The sequence below is a fragment of the Patiria miniata genome, unplaced genomic scaffold, assembly GCF_015706575.1.
Source record: "Patiria miniata isolate m_02_andy unplaced genomic scaffold, ASM1570657v1 HiC_scaffold_8, whole genome shotgun sequence".
Taxonomy (NCBI): Eukaryota; Metazoa; Echinodermata; class Asteroidea; order Valvatida; family Asterinidae; genus Patiria; species Patiria miniata.
Genome location: NW_024037075.1, coordinates 2,302,020 through 2,319,424, shown reverse-complemented (window position 1 = coordinate 2,319,424; position 17,405 = coordinate 2,302,020). Strand labels below are relative to the sequence as shown.

The window sequence follows — 17,405 nt, the reverse complement described above, 5'->3', positions numbered from 1 at the left end:
CCAACCATAAATATAACTCAATTTCACTTTTTTGTGGAGCTGGTCACAAATGCAAACATGTTGTGTCTGTTTGTCAACATCTACTTATGCAAATTTGTCTACTTTTGTGGGGCAGTAAACATCACGGGCGTTACCTCAGATAGCACCGACATCGATGCTGAGCGCACCCCCACCACACCCGTACTCACCCCTCAGCGCGTGACTTACCAACGCTATGAGCTACCAGTAGGCGAAGAACCCCTTCCTGAAAGTAAGTCAATTAATTACACAGTTATGCCATGATGTGGTCCATGGATTCTAGCACACCCGAGGAGGCAAACGGCAAAGTCGAAGGTGTCATTTTCCTTCAAGTGTGGGGAAAAACCCACAGACCACAACAGACAATTGATTCATAGAAGTTGAATAATTAACTCATTCACAGTTTTTAAATACATTTTCACGGCAAAAGTCAAAATTTGTACTTGATTCTTAACCCCTAAAAAGCACCGAATCCTCACATTATAATAAGGGAATAAATATTTGCTTGGCTGGTTTTAAACAAGAACGTTTAAAACCGGTTAGGGCCTGGACGTGGTTAATGGCCTTAGCCGAAGCAAAACAAGTAAACAAATTTAATTTCCAACGATGTTGTTCAACCGTTTTACTTCATGTTTTCGTAAAAAAAACTCTATCTAGGCCGAATTACTAACGGCAATTTTCAAAAATGCATCTTCAGATGCATCTTTGGACATGACCTTCTTTTAATGTTTTTTCAAAATGACAGCATGCCAGAAAGAAAAATTTAACTAAGAGTTTAGTGAGCTTACTACCTTTAAACCAAGTATGCTTTTCAACAATAATTTCGTCAGTTACGTTTTGGATAGCTGCAAATGATCTACTCTACCTTTTAAGCTTCAGCAGTTGTTAGAACAATATCATAAACTCCGCTTTAATCAACTAATTTGAAACGTTCTTCCTCAGATTGGGAGGCTCGTATTGACCAATACGGCCGCGTCTTTTACATCAACCACGTGCAGCGCACCACGACCTGGACCAAACCAAAGATCAGCAACGCTACCCAGCAGGAGCACCAAGACAGAGACTCCAGACAGAGCAGGCAGCAACTCGACAGAAGGTGGGATGGATGAAGATATAGTTAATGACATCGCTGTTGTACTATTAAGCAGCTAACATGTGTACAGGTTACGATAACGTTGTGCATCGGGTCTGGTTGACCAGGCCAAACCGACCCAAAACATTTTAGATAAAATCGAATCCAAACCGAAACCAATTTGAACTCCCTAAAACCGACCCTACCTGACCCGACAAAAATTCAAGGAAAACCGACCCGAACAGACCCAAAACCGAACCGACCAGAAAAAAACTGAATATCTGGCTGGGGCAACTGTGTCCGCTTTTTGTGCCTGTACTTACCCGCGTCGCTTGAAAATCGTCGTCTCTCAGTAACTGAATCATACCGTACGGTACGGTCAAGACTCATAACGTGATCTACTGGTAGGCCTACACATTATAGACTATGCGTGATAGACCGTAAACCACATGCACAATCGCGCAGTGGGTTGACGTTGGTCATACCAGGCACAATAACTCTGCGAAAATATTGCACAGCATGAATTTGCAAACTGTTTCAAAATAGATTATTTTTGACTGTCTGTGACTGCTCAGACATTAGGAGGGTTAATTTGTCTCTTGCTCAAATGGTCAACTACTTGGAACGTTTACTGGGGACAGTGTGGGACAGATTTTCACAAACCTCGCGATGGTTTAGATTAGAAAGTAGAAGTATTTGTCTTGAATGGATCAAATTTGGTTTTCATTTTCTACAGATACCAGAGCATCCACCGAACTCTGCAAAGACAAGACAACGTTTTAGAAGAGAGCTCGTCCGCTTCAAGTAGGTCATCAATTTTTTCATGTTTCCATGGCAACTCCAAATTGTTTATTTCCACAGACGGCTTTGATTTTTCATGTCTAAAATCCTGTCTTTTATTGTGAATTATAACGACAAAAAGTTAGAGTGGTTCTTTTTTTTTTTCCCGCGTAGCATCGACAGACAGCATTCCAGAGATTCAGTCCCCTAGAGGGCGCCATTCGTTCCTGGAGGCACCGGCCGTCAAGTTCATCACCAGACCGGACTTCTTCACTATCCTGCATTCTAATGCTGTGAGTAATAGAGTCTGGAATCCTGACCTCATGTATATAAACGACAACAGAAACGTCGTGCAGAAATTGTATTGGTCAATATGCGCCATGAATATTCAACATTCCCTGCATTCTGATTGGCCTAACCCCTCATGCATAAGCAAAATTCTATGCCTGTTAGTGTACATATACGTGTAGATATTTAAATTAAGTTGACCCTGCATCGAGGTCACAACAACAATTGTGCTTGTGGTTCTCTGACTCTACATCTGATTAAGCAAATGAGTTAGTATAAAAATAATTAGCAATTACGCTTTCTGTTGGCAACAATACTTTCTTATGAAACACAGCACCGCTGAACTCAGTTGATTTCCAGTCACTAAAAAGTTGGTGAAATCTGACATTTGTTTAATTTTTAGTTCAAAGAATATAAGGAGGCTGGTAAATGATAAATGTACTTGCAACTTAATCCTCTATTTGCAGGAGCAGGTTAAAAAAAAATTGTTTTGCAAGTACAGTGGAGGAAACTGTGCTTAAAATATCCGTAGCTGTTGTTTCCTAAAATCTGGGAATGAACTTAATTTGGCAGTTTTGCCACCCCCTGATTCCGTTTGTCAATGACCCTGAAATCAGTGGTTACATTTCATTTCCTACTCATTTTCCTCCATTGCATTCACGACCTTGGCCATCGCTAATTACTAGGAAGTTGAATTTCCATTCATGGTTTGATCGGGTTTCATTCACGAGTGGTGTCATTTATCCCAAAAACCTTGACACACTTTTTTTTTCTTCATACACTTGCATTTGTATTTGGGGGTACCTGTAAAAGACAGTTATATCAAAACTGAAGACGACAAAAAAACTGCGACCTGGTAAAATTCCCTCTTTTGTCAGGAACTCTAGTCCTTAACAAAACCTAATAGTGTGAATATTGGTGATGTCCGAAGGGCTTTACAAGCTTAGCGGTGTAAACGGCAACTTTCACAAGCATCATCTGTCGTGCTTTAAAATGCACATAAATGTGAAACCTGTTTTGGTTTTCCATGTAGCCTGGTTTTCATTTTGAAAATTCCTCACATTTTATTGTCTGAGAAGTTACTAAGTATTATGTAAAGTTGGTTACTGGTACCCGATCCCATAATCTGGAACTGGTTCCTGACATCAGCGGTCGGGTACTCGAGTACACCCCTCCAATGTACACCCCTAGTTCTGGTAATCAGGAACGAAGTAAAATCTTTAATCAGTTAATCACAGGGGGGAGATCTGTCAGTATTTTTCCTGATCTGAAAATGACCTTGAAATCTGAAATTTGTGAGACTTTACCATAAGGTCTCTGTACCTATGAAGGTCTATATCAAAGAAAAAAAAGGTATTTTAAGGGGTAAAGTTAAAAAAGTCTGTCATGAGCCAATATGGCCTATCAGGCCGGCGTTTATCTCTGGTTTGCTTGGCATGAAATGACTGAGAATATTTCCATTCCTCCTGGATGGGATGCTAGTCCATCGCAGGTTACTCCCCAGCTAATGCCACGTAAATAAAATGTCTTCTCTTGTTTTTAAATTTGTAGGAAGCCAAGCAGATGTTCCAGCGTAACACCTCGGTCAAGCACATGGTCAATCGCATCCGGCGAGACCCGGGCAAGTTCTCGGACTACCAGCACAACCGGGACCTGGTGGCGTTACTCAATCTGTTTGTGGAACAACAGGCCGAGTTGCCCAGGGGATGGGAGAGCAAGCACGACAAGTCTGGCAAGGTGAGGTCAAAGGTCAAGCGGTCAAATGTCAGATTTTGTCCATGAAACTATTGGAATGGCCCTTAGATTATTCAGTTGATTATAAAAAAAACATGTTAAGGCCACAGTTTGATCTTAAGTTTCACTCATTCAAAAGCTGTTTAAGTTTTAGTAGCTCGGGTTTCTGATTGTAGAATTTGAAGGCTCATTTACACACACTCAACTTTGTCACTTAACAATGTCGCATGTTTTTCTAAGTACGCACAAATCAGTGAGTTTGTTTCCGTTACAGAAGTCGTGCGACTTATCAAACAAATTGAAAATGATTTTATTGTGCGACACAAAATGTCACATACGTATTTCACCCGGAGCCTGTGCCTGAACAGATTGGTCGTAAAAGATGGACAAAACCATTGCATAACAATTTGCGTATTTGTGGACAAACGTGCGTCTGCAACATTGTCACGCGACAACGTCGTTGCGACAAAATCGTGTACTAGTATGTGAAAATAGGCCGTAATGGTTCAAAATCCCCAGTTTCTGTGTCTCTAAACAAAGCAAATCTGGGATTGGATGTAAGGAGAAGTTGATTTGAGACGCACTGCCACGAATAGATTAGGAGTTATAACTGGAGTTTGTTGCAGTTGATACAGTATAGAGTGGTTAGTCACAATACACAATATCGTTGGTGCTATTGTTGGTCTCTGAAATCTGGAGCTTCTGAAGAACTTAGTCAACAGAATAGACTTTTGAAAAGAGTTTAGTTTCAAATTTTAATTGGTACCATTTTGGTCAAAAGTGTTTTTCTTTTTTGAGAGCCATCCGTTGCAATAGAACAGTAGGCTGAAAGTCTGCATTACGCGAAACATTTCAACTCAATTTTGTTTCCTTTGGACAAAATGTCATTTTACCCCAATTCCAGGTGTTTTTCATCGACCACACGTCCCACTGTACCACCTTCATCGATCCCCGTCTTCCCTTAGAGGTGACTGATCCGACGGCCAGTCTGCTCCAAGCCCCTAGCAGGGGGCGGATGAGAAGCCGTAGTGAAGGGGAGGGCATCATCGATGCCGCTAACGAAGCAAACTCCGCAGCCGTGAGTTTTTGATCCGTGACTTATGCAGTACCAAATCGACCACTCTGGAAAAATTAGTCTGATGAGACTGGACTTATAGAATTATTTTTTTTCCCAGCCTATTCAGTATTCAATCTGCCCATGTGTACATCTGTTGGGTGGCCTATTGGTTAGGGTTAGTGACTCATGATCAGAGGGTCAGGGGTTCGAATCCAGCCGCTGGCCGTATGTTGTGTCCTTGGGCAAGGCACTTTATCCTCACTTACCTCTCTCCACCCAGGAGTATAAATGGGTACTGGCATTTGCTGGGGAGCAACGTGCGCGTGTGTGGATATCAAATGAGTGTGGATATCAAATGAGGAAAATTGACTGTTGGCCTTGGTGTCTGTTTTCAGGGAGCAGCGTCGGGTCTCACAAGGAACCAATCAGGTCCTCCGGTTCAGCCGCGGCCCGTGGAGACGCTACGGGGAGACCAGCCCACTAGAGGCAAGGATGAAGCTGTTCCAATGGGTAAGAAAATGAACTTTGGTTTGCTATTAACCTAACTCCCTAGGCTTATTTGCTACCTAGATGAAACCGCAATCCTGCAAAATCCTCCAACTACCTCCATGTAAAACTAGCACACAGCCTCAATCCTACAAAATCCTCCGTTATTTCTTGAATGTGGTCATTGGAGGGGTGACCACTGCCTCAAAACTGCAAAATCCTCCAGCAATCACTGTCAATTTGTTGAGGCAGAGCCAGTGACATCCTGGAGCAGTGCGGAGGATTTCGAGTATAACGTAGGCCTAAATTTGTGCATGGCTCAACATAAACAGCACAAGATCCACCCCAAGAACTTGACACACTTTTGCCATGTAACCTCAATCCTGCAAAATCCTCCATTTTGCAGAGGATTTTGGAGGATTTAAGGTTAGGATTAATAAATACCTTGGAGAGTTGATAGCTTCTGATTGGTTGAGACTCGATCACGAGGGGTTGTATAAACATGTGATATAAAGACCGGCTTCAAAGAACAAACGAATAAATGGCCCCTGAACCAGCATTGATCCAGCATCATGTAAGCAATGATTGGCCAAATATACAACAGTCCTACAGTAAGGATTCCAGTACCAGATTAAAAATTGACACCAAACTTTGGACACGTTTAAGTAAGCACCTCATATTGGTTTCAGAAGTTAGACTCCATTCCTTTTGTCAGTCAGACCATTGTAGGGTAAATTGTCTGCAAAAGAAAGTGGACATTTATAATTTCCTTGGTTTTTTTTTTCACTTCTTCAAAGCATATAATGAGAAGGTGGTGGCATTCCTACGGCAGCCCAACATCATGGATATCTTGAAGGAACGCAAGGGAGACCTCAGCACCAACCCTAAACTCAGGTGAGTTCCTGACTGGCCCGGAAGATGTACCAATCTTGTGTCTGTCATGTGATATACCAGGCATGCAACTTTTCCTCGGATCAGCCGATTTCCTCTTTTTTTATTCCAATTTCTGTCATTCAAAATAGAAAAACACTGTACAAAGTCTTCTGAATTTTGGGATTTCCTCTTTTTTTGGTGAATGTACAGTTGCATGCCTGATATACAGGGTGTTGCAAAAAGAAGGAAACTCACTTTTGACGGGAATGTTTGAAACCTACTTACTTAACTTCTTTAGTGTGAATATTACACACCTCTCCAGACAACAATTGGCTGTGGTACACCACCTCTTGACTTCACAGCGACCTCAGTAAAGTGAAAATATTTCTCATGGAATTTTGGAATTTTCTCAGGGAAATATCAAGGAAATTTGTTTGGGAAAAACGTACTGGGAACCCTGAAAATATTGTTTGGTATATTTGTGCATAACATTTTTGGAGTCAAAGCAGGGAATGTTCATTATATCTAAGTTGTTCAGCATAGTGATGTTCGTAATAGCGTATGTTTACCATATTCATGAATGTTTTGAGATTAATGGGAGTAACGCGGATGGTTTTCTCGTTGCAGAGACAAGCTACATCTCGTCAGGCAGGAGGGCATCGCGGCCCTGGAGAGACTCAGCAACGACGTGGAGCTCATCATTCTATTGAGGTAAAAGAACATCCAAATATCCCCTGATACCAGGACACAGAGACAACTCCAGTGAAAACTGGTATTTGACCCATCCCCCTGTTACAAATCTTTAATCTTACCATGCTATTGTTGATAGTTTGTTTGATCTTTTTTTTCTCCTGAACCAGTCTGTTCGAGGATGACGTCATGAGCTACACAACCACCGTGCCTCAGGCTGCCTCTCAGCTCCGCTCCTCCCTGGCCAACATCTCCCCACACAACACGCCCCAGCCGTCTCCTCACTCATCGCCAGGTAACAGTTAGGGTACAGAATACCTGCACTAGCCCCTTCTCTCCCCCCCCCCCCAACCACCCCCGATCAAGTCTATTCAAGGATCCCATCATGAGTTACAAGCCCACCGTGCCTCAGGCCGCCTCGTAGCTATACTCTTCTCCTGAAGATGACTAGAGCAGGCTAGTCGAAATGTTGAGACCATATACAATTTCTTTTGGAACTAAGCAGGACTTAGCAAAAGTTGATAATAAGTAGGACAAGTTCTTATCAGAACTAAAGGGCTACTGAGCGACAGTAGTTATTACTTCGTGGAGTGGAGTGTCATGGCCTAGCGGTTAAGAGCACCCGACTCATGCTCAGGTGATTCAGAGGCAATAGTGACATGGGTTCGAGCCCGGGTCTGGACACTTGTGCCCTTAAGCAAGGCAATTAACCATTATTGCTTCGTCCCTCGGATGGGACGTAAAGCCATAGGTCCCGGGTGTTGTGTAATGCAATGCACGTAAAAGAACCCAGTGACACTTATCGCTTAGAGAAGGGGTTTGCCCCGGTGTTTCTGGCCTCCTGTGTAAACTCCCACGCAGAGTATTTAGGAGAAGAACCAATCAAGAACAAAGAATAGTGTTACCGCAAACCGAAACATCTTGATTTATCCGTGACGTTATTGCAAATCTACCTTAATTTCTTAACTTGCATACAAAAACATGATGGAGAATGACTTTCACAAATTACATCTTTGTCTTGAATTTCCCCCCCCCCCCCCCCCCCCCCCCGTTGCATCCTAACAGTAGTGAGCCGGGCCAACGCAAGAGCCCCCGCACCGTATCGCAGAGACTTCGACGCCAAACTACGTGGGTTCTACCGGAAAATGGAGGCCAAGGGATTCGGGCAGGGACCGACCAAGTTGAAGTAAGTATCCTCAGATGAAAAAAAAATTGAATTTTCTTTTTCATTAAGTTAGCTTTAATCAGTGATCGTACTTGTTTCAATCCAAAGAAAAACTCTTCAATTCACGTATCCATATTGAAAGTACTGGCTAGTTTAGCATCTTGAGGTCCACGGTTCGAATCCGATTTCATTCATTTTGGTTTTGTCCGTCGAAAAACGGTCCAACAAGCGTCCCACAGTCATAGGAAGTCATGGAATTTCAAAGTTACATCATGAAAAGTCATGGAATCTTTTTGATGGTGTTTGACGCTGCGTAGACCTTTATTTCTCAGCATGATGATTGGCTGGTGTATTGTAACTAGGATCCTGAAATACTAAAGGAGCATAGGAATTTGTCATGAAAGCCCTAATTTTGTCCTGGAAATGGCAAGGAATTTCTTTTTGAGATTTCTTTGGTGAAACCCTGTCAAAAGTCCTGCACTGGAGTTTGTTTGGTATTTCAAGACAGTGTAAGATAAGATTTCTAAAGGAAAGGTTATGAGAATATAGCCTCGTTACGTTTGTTGCAGCGTTATTTTATCATTTCTCACGTGGCTCATACCATTTGTCTCCCGTATCTGCTCAGGCTTACGATAAGACGAGACCACCTTCTTGAAGACGCCTTCGGCAAGATCATGGCCATCAGCAGGAAGGACATCCAGAAATGCAAACTCTTCATCTGCTTCCCTGGAGAAGAAGGGTAAGAACGTCCGAGATGAACAGAGATTCTGATTCCTTGCTGTGTGCACTGCGCATTTTCCAGACGTAATCTAGCAAGACTAGTCTGGTCAAGCTGTGCCCGCAACAAGTTGGTCTGAATGGTCTAAGTAATCATCAGAGTCAATGTCTCATGCACAAGTGATAGTCAGATGACAGTCAGTGAGATAGGTAAAAAAGAATAAAACGATCTCATAGCCTGATGAACAGGGTGATATTTGTGTCCAGAGCGCTTTTGAAAAGAAAAAAAAAACAAAGTGATTAATATTATGTTTCACAATTCCTGTTTTTCAGGTTGGATTATGGCGGCCCGTCCCGAGAGTTCTTCTTCCTCTTATCCCGAGAGCTCTTCAACCCATACTACGGCCTGTTTGAATACTCCGCCATCGACACCTATACCGTACAGATCAGCCCCATGTCGGCCTTTGTGGACAACTACCTAGATTGGTGAGTTCTAAGCAAAATTGCTTAATATCCTTAAGTAAAATCAACAAGATCGGAAAAGCAAAGGTACGAATCCTCTAGATTTTAGCGTTTGGTCTACAATTTGTTCTCAGTACTACAAAAACCTGACCTAGCCATGTACCTGTACAAGGTAGAGGTATTTCTAATACCGTTCATTGACTGTAATACAACAGTGGAATTTTAAATTATATTCATAAATACCTAAGACAGTTTACCCATTCCTATTGGTCGAGAGCCCGTCACGTGGCTAGTTTGAAATGGTTGATAAAGACATGGCTGGCTGGTCTTAAACACTTTTCCAGTGTCACATGAAATTTGGACTCCTATGAAATCCAGTGCCTTTTACCATTTTTTATTGGTTGAATGTTCACAATCCTCGGTTAGGCATGCGCAATACTACAGTGAGTCAGTATTTCATAGTCCTAAATTCACAATACACTGGCACAGCTGTGTTCTGCGCCACATCGAGCAGTATGCACCAGTCTTCATATAAGGAGTTGTCCAGTTAAATGGCATGGGCAAAGAGGATATTGAGATACTATATGTATTTTTTTTTCAAATCAGGTTCCGTTTCTGCGGCCGCGTGATCGGCCTCGCCATCATCCACCATTTTCTCCTGGACGCGTTCTTCACCCGTCCCTTCTACAAGGCCCTCCTGCGATCAGCCAGCCACCTCTCGGACTTAGAGTCCCTGGACGCCGAGTTCTACCAGAGTCTACTCTGGACGAAGGATAACGACATCACAGATGTCTTGGACCTTGCGTTCACTGTCGATGAAGAGACTTTCGGCCAGGTGGGGAGTTTTGGTCCGTGGAAGTGCATGGGAGTGTAGTGTTTTGTAGCAGCAGCATTTTCCAACATGGCCTCCGACCAACTAGCTTGTAGCACAGTTCTTGGGTAGCGTAGGCACTTACCTGATTCCCCTGCCTTATCTACGGTCACAGGCCATGGCTGATTTGACGTCATGTTAGATCGATTATATTGAACCGTTAACCACGGGAGCAATCACATCCACCTGTGCCCAAATCACACACACACGGCGTGTCTATGCATCAATCTTTGCAATAAGCTATCCTCACTGGTTTGAGTTTTCTTCACCGTGGTTGTAAGAGAGAATAGTCCCCACCAGTGCCTTTAAATAATGCATTATGTACAAGCAAAATTGTCCATGCTGCTACATCAAAGTCAAACTGGCATCTTGTTATATTTATTTCTGGTAATGAAACCAAGGATTCCTCAAAAGCACCGTGTAGCGCTGTAGCTCGCAAGTCCGAAGAAACCTGCAGAGAGAAGACAATGAGAAGAAATCACAGTTTTAGAGGTGGGAGGAAAACCCCAGAAGAATATTCTAGGGGAAAACCCACGGAATCAGGTAGGGACTGAAACCCCAATCCACAGGTGGACCAGGCGGGAATCGAACCTGGGTCACAGTGGTGGAAGGCCAGAAGTACCGCTAAGCCGACCTGACTCCCCAACTTATTGTCAAGTGGTTAGACATCTGCAACATTAAACCGGAGGTTGTGAGTTCGATTCCTACCTTACCTCAGTGAATTTTTTTCCCGACAAACCCTGAACCCCTCGGGAATTTCAAACCTATTTTCTGAATAAAATAAACTCTGAGTAAAATAATCCACCAATGAACTTTACTCAGTATCCAAATGAAAAAAATTAGCAGTTGCTCAAACTTAGATTTGATTCTTTGCTACATTTATTACTTCTTGGGTTTTTTTTTTCAGTTGGTTGAGCGGGAACTCAAGCCCAACGGCAAGAACATCCCTGTGACAGAGAAGAATAAGAAGGAGTACATTGACAGGATGGTGAAGTGGAGGATAGAGCGAGGGGTGGTGGACCAGACCGATAGCCTGGTCAGAGGGTTCTATGAGGTAAGGAGAACGGACCATTGCTACTTGTCAATCAAACAGTGGACCAATCAGATCACGACGTGTGGTCAGGTGACTGTGGTAGCTCAGTCATGGTTGGTCACAAGCACTATGAAAAGTGTACACTAACCAAGGGTGGGCGGGCTTATGGACAAATACGGAATGTTACACAATGAAGTGTCTCACAGGAAACAGTGCCAGTTCTAATAGAAGCAGGTGTGTGTGTCCTTGAGCTGGACGCTCTACCGCAATAAGAAGGATTTACATCCCAAATCCTCCAAAATACAGAATGTTACACAATGAAGTATCTCACCGGAAACAGTGCCAGTTCTAATAGAAGCAGGTGTGTGTGTCCTTGAGCTGGACGCTCTACCGCAATAAGAAGGATTTACATCCCAAATCCTCCAAAATGCTTTTAGCAAATTGGAGGAATTCGCAGGATTGAGGTTACATGGCAAAAGTGCGTTGCTGATTTTGGAGGACGCACTGTGTCAAGGTCTTGGGCCGGACCTTGTGTTGTTTATGCTCAGCCGTGCATAAATTTAGTCCTTGATTATACTTGAAATCCTCCGCACTGCTGCAGGATGTCACTGCCTCTGCCTCAGCCTATTGACAGTCATAGCCGGAGGATTTTGCAGGATTCAGGCAGTGGTCACCTCTCCACGGACCATATTCAAGAAATAATGGAGGATTTTGCAGGATTGAGGCTACATCCTAGAAAAAAGGCCTAGGGAGTTAGGGTTAAGTTTGCCTCCAAGAGGTTACATCAGCGAGGCGATTCTGTCCATTGCATCATGGGAAATAATTCACATACAATTTAAGACGACGTCAAATCATTTTGTACTTGGCTACAAAGGACTTTGCAGTTTTCATTTTTCCTTTTTTTTTTTCTTCAGAACTTGCTTATTGAACTTGGAATTTGTTGATGATGTTTACTTTTTTCAGGTTGTGGACACCAGGTTGATCTCCGTCTTCGATGCCAGAGAACTGGAGCTGGTCATAGCTGGCACGGCAGAAATTGACATCCACGACTGGCGGAAACATACCGAGTACAGAGGAGGTAATACCAAAATGCTAGAAACGTTAGCAAAAGAGTTTTGACCCTCCGTCTACCCATTTTTGCTCGAAAATCAAGTCCAGTTTGCTTAATTTTTTAATTACTCCGACATTTTTCGGTCAAAACATTTCGTAATTCACAAGTTCCTCATTCAAACATAGCCAAACAAAGTGGGGAGAGCCTCTGTAAACCATAGTTGAACTACTGACCCTGAAAATACTAGCCAAACCCCAGCCCCCTGACAAGAACCATGTTTGTGTAATAACATCCTTATAGTGAGTCTGGCCGGCCTCGTTGCAGGGCATGAACTAGTCAGCAATGGACTAGCCAGCAAGCTCAAGCGACAGTTATTTGCTGTCGTCTGACCACTAAACAACCTAAATTTGATAGACTGAAAATAAAGGTGGAAGTTGTGTTGTTACAAATTGGGCTCAGTGTAAGAGCGTCAATCTAGTGATATTTTTGTTTCGTTCAGGTTACCAGGATAAGCACCATATCATCAATTGGTTCTGGACGGCGGTGGAGTGTTTTGACAACGAGCGGCGACTGCGGCTGCTGCAGTTCGTGACCGGCACGTCCAGCATCCCTTACGAAGGGTTCGCGGCTCTGAGGGGCAGCAACGGGCCGCGGAAATTCTGCATCGAGAAGTGGGGGAAAGTCACAAGCCTTCCAAGGTGGGTGTGACTTTGCAGAGTTATTACAGAGCCAGTCGCAAGTCAAAAGTCACAATTAAATCACAATTCGAAACACAAGTCTTACGAGTAGGTCATAAGTCTGGTTACAACTAAATCACAAGCCTGATCACAAGGTAGTCGCAAGTAAAATCATAAGCCTGGTCTGAGTCTGACTCGCATCACTATTTTTTTCGACTCGAGACTTGACTTGGAAAAAAATGGGTCACTAGTAAATTGTAAATCTGATCATAAGTAAATCATACATGTATGTCTGTTTACAAAGTCAATTTCTATAAAATGCCAAATTTACATTTGTTGTCCCTTTGTTTATCCATGTTGCAGGGCCCACACTCGCTTCAACCAGTGCCAAATTTACAATTGTTCCCTCTGTTTATCCATGTTGCAGGGCTCACACTTGCTTCAACCAATGACTAATTTACAATTGTTGTTCCCTTTGTTTATCCATGTTGCAGGGCCCACACTTGCTTCAACCAATGACTAATTTACAATTGTTGTTCCCTTTGTTTATCCATGTTGCAGGGCCCACACTTGCTTCAACCAATGACTAATTTACAATTGTTGTTCCCTTGTTTATCCATGTTGCAGGGCCCACACTTGCTTCAACCGACTGGACCTCCCTCCCTACACGTCCTATGCAATGCTGCTGGAAAAACTGGTCATTGCGGTGGAAGAAACGAGTACATTCGGAATAGACTAGACCCCAAATGTGTGATCACACGATTCTCCATGGACATACTGCACACCTTGAAGCTGTATCGTTTGTAAACACAGGCAAGATTGGCCTCCACTATACCCTGACCTCAAATTTTTTTTTTAGATATATAAGGCCAAAAAAAGTCGGTCTCTGGTCAGCGCGCGCGTTGATTTTAATCATGCGCGTCAATTTTTTTTTTTTTTCAAAATTTTCCGCGGTAGCTCCAACAGCGCCCTCTATTGCCGCACCTCCTCAATTTTTTTTTCCAAAGAGCACCAAGGAATGGGAAATTGCACCAAGGCAAATGAGCGAAAGCACCAAGGCAAATTATGGAGGACACCAAAGTACATGAGGACACCAAAAAAGCAAAATAGTACCCCACCTTGTCTGTACAATCCAAGCTTGAAGAAAAAAAAAAAAAGTCGCGTCGCCACGTCAATTCCGGAACTTTGGTCTGACCAGAGACCAAATTTTTTTTTTTTTTGGGCCTAATATAAAAACCACAAAAATTATCGACAAGCTTAATCCATAGTCCTGTATTTTGGATATCACAAGTTTTGTGAGTAAACTGAAAAGTTCGTTGAATCTGTTAAATGAAGTATATTGAAACCAGTGATGTGAACAAAATGACCAACATAAAGTTGTTTTTAACCAAATGCTTGGAGGCGCCCTCTGTTGGCAGATATCAACCGAATTCTGTAAAAAAAAAAAATAACATTTCGACCGAAAAGTTCTAAGCTTTAGCATTGCCGGGTTCCAAAAATTCAAATTTTGAAGATGTTAAAATATTCCACCATTTTTTGACCATCTGAATCGTTTTTTTGGGTAGACCAAATGCTTAGAGAGTGCCCTCTTGGGACAGGTATCCACCAAAGTTTAAAAAAAACACCTTTTTTTAGCCAAATGTGCCGAACATTAGCACTGCTACATTCCAAAATCAACATTTTGAAGATATGGCTTTCCCCATGACAGATGCCAAAAGAAATAGAGATTAGTCTTTCATATTGGTCTACTTTTTCCCATATTTTTGACTCCACGATTTCAACGTTTTGGCTTTTATTCTCTCCGAGTTACAACCGGGTCATATTTTTTTCACCACATTTCTATGATCTCATCGTGAACTCCACCTTGTACACACTATTTATATATTTATAGATAGAACTATGCATTTTTTGCATTTTTTCTATTTTTCTGTAAATTCTTTATAGATGGTGACCAGCGGTTCACTTATTTCTGTCTGATTTTTCTTCTTATTTGTTTGTTTTGGGGGTTTTTTGGGGCAGGGAATTATATTTTTCCTGTCAAAAAAGTGGTATACATAAGAAAAGAGGAATGAAATTGTGTATAAATTTGTTAATTTTTGAAAAGCAAATTTTGAATTTATATTTTTTTGCATAGGTCCTATATTGAAGACTCGGTGATAGTTTTTGATTTTCGTTTTGAACGACTTTTCCATTTCATTTTTTTTTGGGGGGGGGGTGAGTTTGTATATATTGGTTTTTCTTTGTGATTGGAACCCTGCTACAAAATGTATTGTCAATGTCATTAAATATATTGGAAAACAAGGTTTAATTTTGTAACATGTGAAAACGATAATTTTTGACATTTACTGAAAATTTTGCATGATTTATATATATTTCAGTGACGTATTTTTCTTCTTTTTTTTAGGTGAAGGTATTTTTTTGTAAAAAAAACCAAGAATTTGTACATCATTTTTCCTACTTGCATTTATTTAGTACAAATGTATGTATTTCCACAGGTATAATTTTTATATTAATTTGCTTGATATTTGGTTGTACAAACTATAAACGTATATATATTTACACAATTATAAAATGACAACAAATTGTGTGTATTAATTGTTTTGCTAAAACCTATACCATTGTATCAAACAAAAGTGTGTTCATATACTGCATGTAATTGCCAACGACGTGAAATTTTAACCACATATGTAATTTATAGCTAGAGTATGTTGTATAACAAACGTGAACAGATAGCGTTATGCAATTTGTGTAGGATATAATTTTTATACAATCGTGAAAACACATTTCCTGGCTTAAATTCTATTAATGCAAACCAATTTTGTTCCACTTTGAGTAATATAGAAAGTATAGTTCATTATCTATGCAAAATTATTTAGTAGAATTTGAGGTTCTTTTAAACATTGTGACTTGTAATACATCGTTTCAAAACTAACTGTCTGGACCTATGTTTCAGTCTTGCGGCCCCTTACCCTGTAATACCTTTGAAAGATTTTTGTATGGTGTCATATGAAATTTGAACTCCTATGAAATCTGTCTTCATTTCCTTATATGGACTCTTAACATCACACGTGACCTGGCACTGTCCAATTCATCTGCACTTGAGCATGCGCAAAACAACCAATGAATCCGTATTTCATCCAAATTTCACGCTACAAAGAACTGTTTTGCTGAAACAAATGCTTGTGTTCCGGAATCCAAAAAACATAGTGTGATATTGCAAACAGTCCAATTTGCCATTCAAGCTAATCTACAACATTTGCTTTTTCTGTAATTTTCAGAAATTGGTCATTGGTGGATTTGGGGACTAGTATTTAATAGCAAAAATTGTTGCACTTACCTCTTAAAGTTTTGTGTTCATGGATGCTGGAAAAACCAAGAAAAGAAAATGATGGGCTTGCCTTGTAGTGTGGTTCCCTGACCCTACTTCAGATGGAACAGAGCAATGTATAGATGTCAGGAATTGTCAGGTCAGGAAACTAGACTAGCTGGCTTGCACCCATTCACAGAGTTTTGATAAAAAAAATCCACTTTTTTGAAAATTACATCACACCACCTGCTATCATTTCACAGCATGCTTGAGACTATTATTCGCTTTAATACAGTCCAGTATGGTATTCCATAATAATTTGGTAGTTTTGTTTGTGTATGCAAATGTTGTATAACACCTTTAAATCGGAAAACATTTTCCAACTAGCCATAAACGTCTTAAGATTGAACTTTCTCTTAACTCAAACATCATTGCTTTCACTGAACTCTTGTTGGCATATTGAATTATGAACCCACTCCCACCCCACCCCGGAAGTGAACATTCCTTCAAAGGGAGAATTCCAAACTAATTCCCACACACACACACACAGTTTCAGGAGAAATATAAAGAACGAAAAAATGCACAACACCACCTTCAGCGAATCATATCCTATTTGTTTTGTGTTCATAGATTGTACATAAATTCTACATTTCGCATTTCTTCCATCACAATTCCCATTCTATTTTTGTGGTTATTTTGATATCCGATATGCTTTATAAATGATGAGTATCTATTGGAGTAGATATTGCTTTTATATGTATATGTATATACCAATGGCTGACGCACACGCGAAATAGAAACAGCTTGTACTTTTCTTTTCAATCTTACAAATTCCAATTGTCACTACGAAATAATTGATCACGAGTTTTCTATACATTATTTAAATTTATTCAGGTATATTATGTTGCAAAGAATATATTTAGGTATTGAATCAAATAAGTTTGCTGACTTCCAAGTTTAAGCTAGCTTTTCAATAAAGTTACTTTTGAAGGGCTTTAAGATAAGTGTTATTCTTTTATCAATTAATTCAAAAAGCAGACTATATTATTAGACTATTCTGGCCATGAAAATCAAATGTGCACCATTATTTTTGGCAACCCTAGTTATGCGGTCATGTTTTTAAT

The 17,405-nt window shown here is 41.0% G+C and overlaps 1 protein-coding gene across 3 annotated transcripts in view; it reads left to right on the top strand.

The window, feature by feature from the left end:
- Nucleotides 1-13,821, top strand: part of LOC119719272 (E3 ubiquitin-protein ligase HECW1-like) — a 50,224-nt gene extending 36,403 nt beyond the window's left edge. For all 3 annotated transcript variants that reach the window (XM_038188657.1, XM_038188658.1, XM_038188656.1), the window contains 18 exons: nucleotides 116-250; nucleotides 961-1,114; nucleotides 1,827-1,894; nucleotides 2,045-2,163; nucleotides 3,710-3,895; nucleotides 4,797-4,970; nucleotides 5,345-5,459; nucleotides 6,233-6,329; nucleotides 6,936-7,019; nucleotides 7,169-7,293; nucleotides 8,064-8,184; nucleotides 8,789-8,902; nucleotides 9,214-9,366; nucleotides 9,949-10,177; nucleotides 11,121-11,267; nucleotides 12,210-12,324; nucleotides 12,797-12,995; nucleotides 13,602-13,821. In XM_038188657.1, the coding sequence (XP_038044585.1) occupies nucleotides 116-250; nucleotides 961-1,114; nucleotides 1,827-1,894; nucleotides 2,045-2,163; nucleotides 3,710-3,895; nucleotides 4,797-4,970; nucleotides 5,345-5,459; nucleotides 6,233-6,329; nucleotides 6,936-7,019; nucleotides 7,169-7,293; nucleotides 8,064-8,184; nucleotides 8,789-8,902; nucleotides 9,214-9,366; nucleotides 9,949-10,177; nucleotides 11,121-11,267; nucleotides 12,210-12,324; nucleotides 12,797-12,995; nucleotides 13,602-13,713 (2,447 nt within the window). In that variant the 3' untranslated portion in view covers nucleotides 13,714-13,821. The remainder of the gene's footprint in view (nucleotides 1-115; nucleotides 251-960; nucleotides 1,115-1,826; nucleotides 1,895-2,044; nucleotides 2,164-3,709; nucleotides 3,896-4,796; nucleotides 4,971-5,344; nucleotides 5,460-6,232; nucleotides 6,330-6,935; nucleotides 7,020-7,168; nucleotides 7,294-8,063; nucleotides 8,185-8,788; nucleotides 8,903-9,213; nucleotides 9,367-9,948; nucleotides 10,178-11,120; nucleotides 11,268-12,209; nucleotides 12,325-12,796; nucleotides 12,996-13,601) is intronic.
- The last annotated feature ends 3,584 nt before the right edge of the window (nucleotides 13,822-17,405 follow it).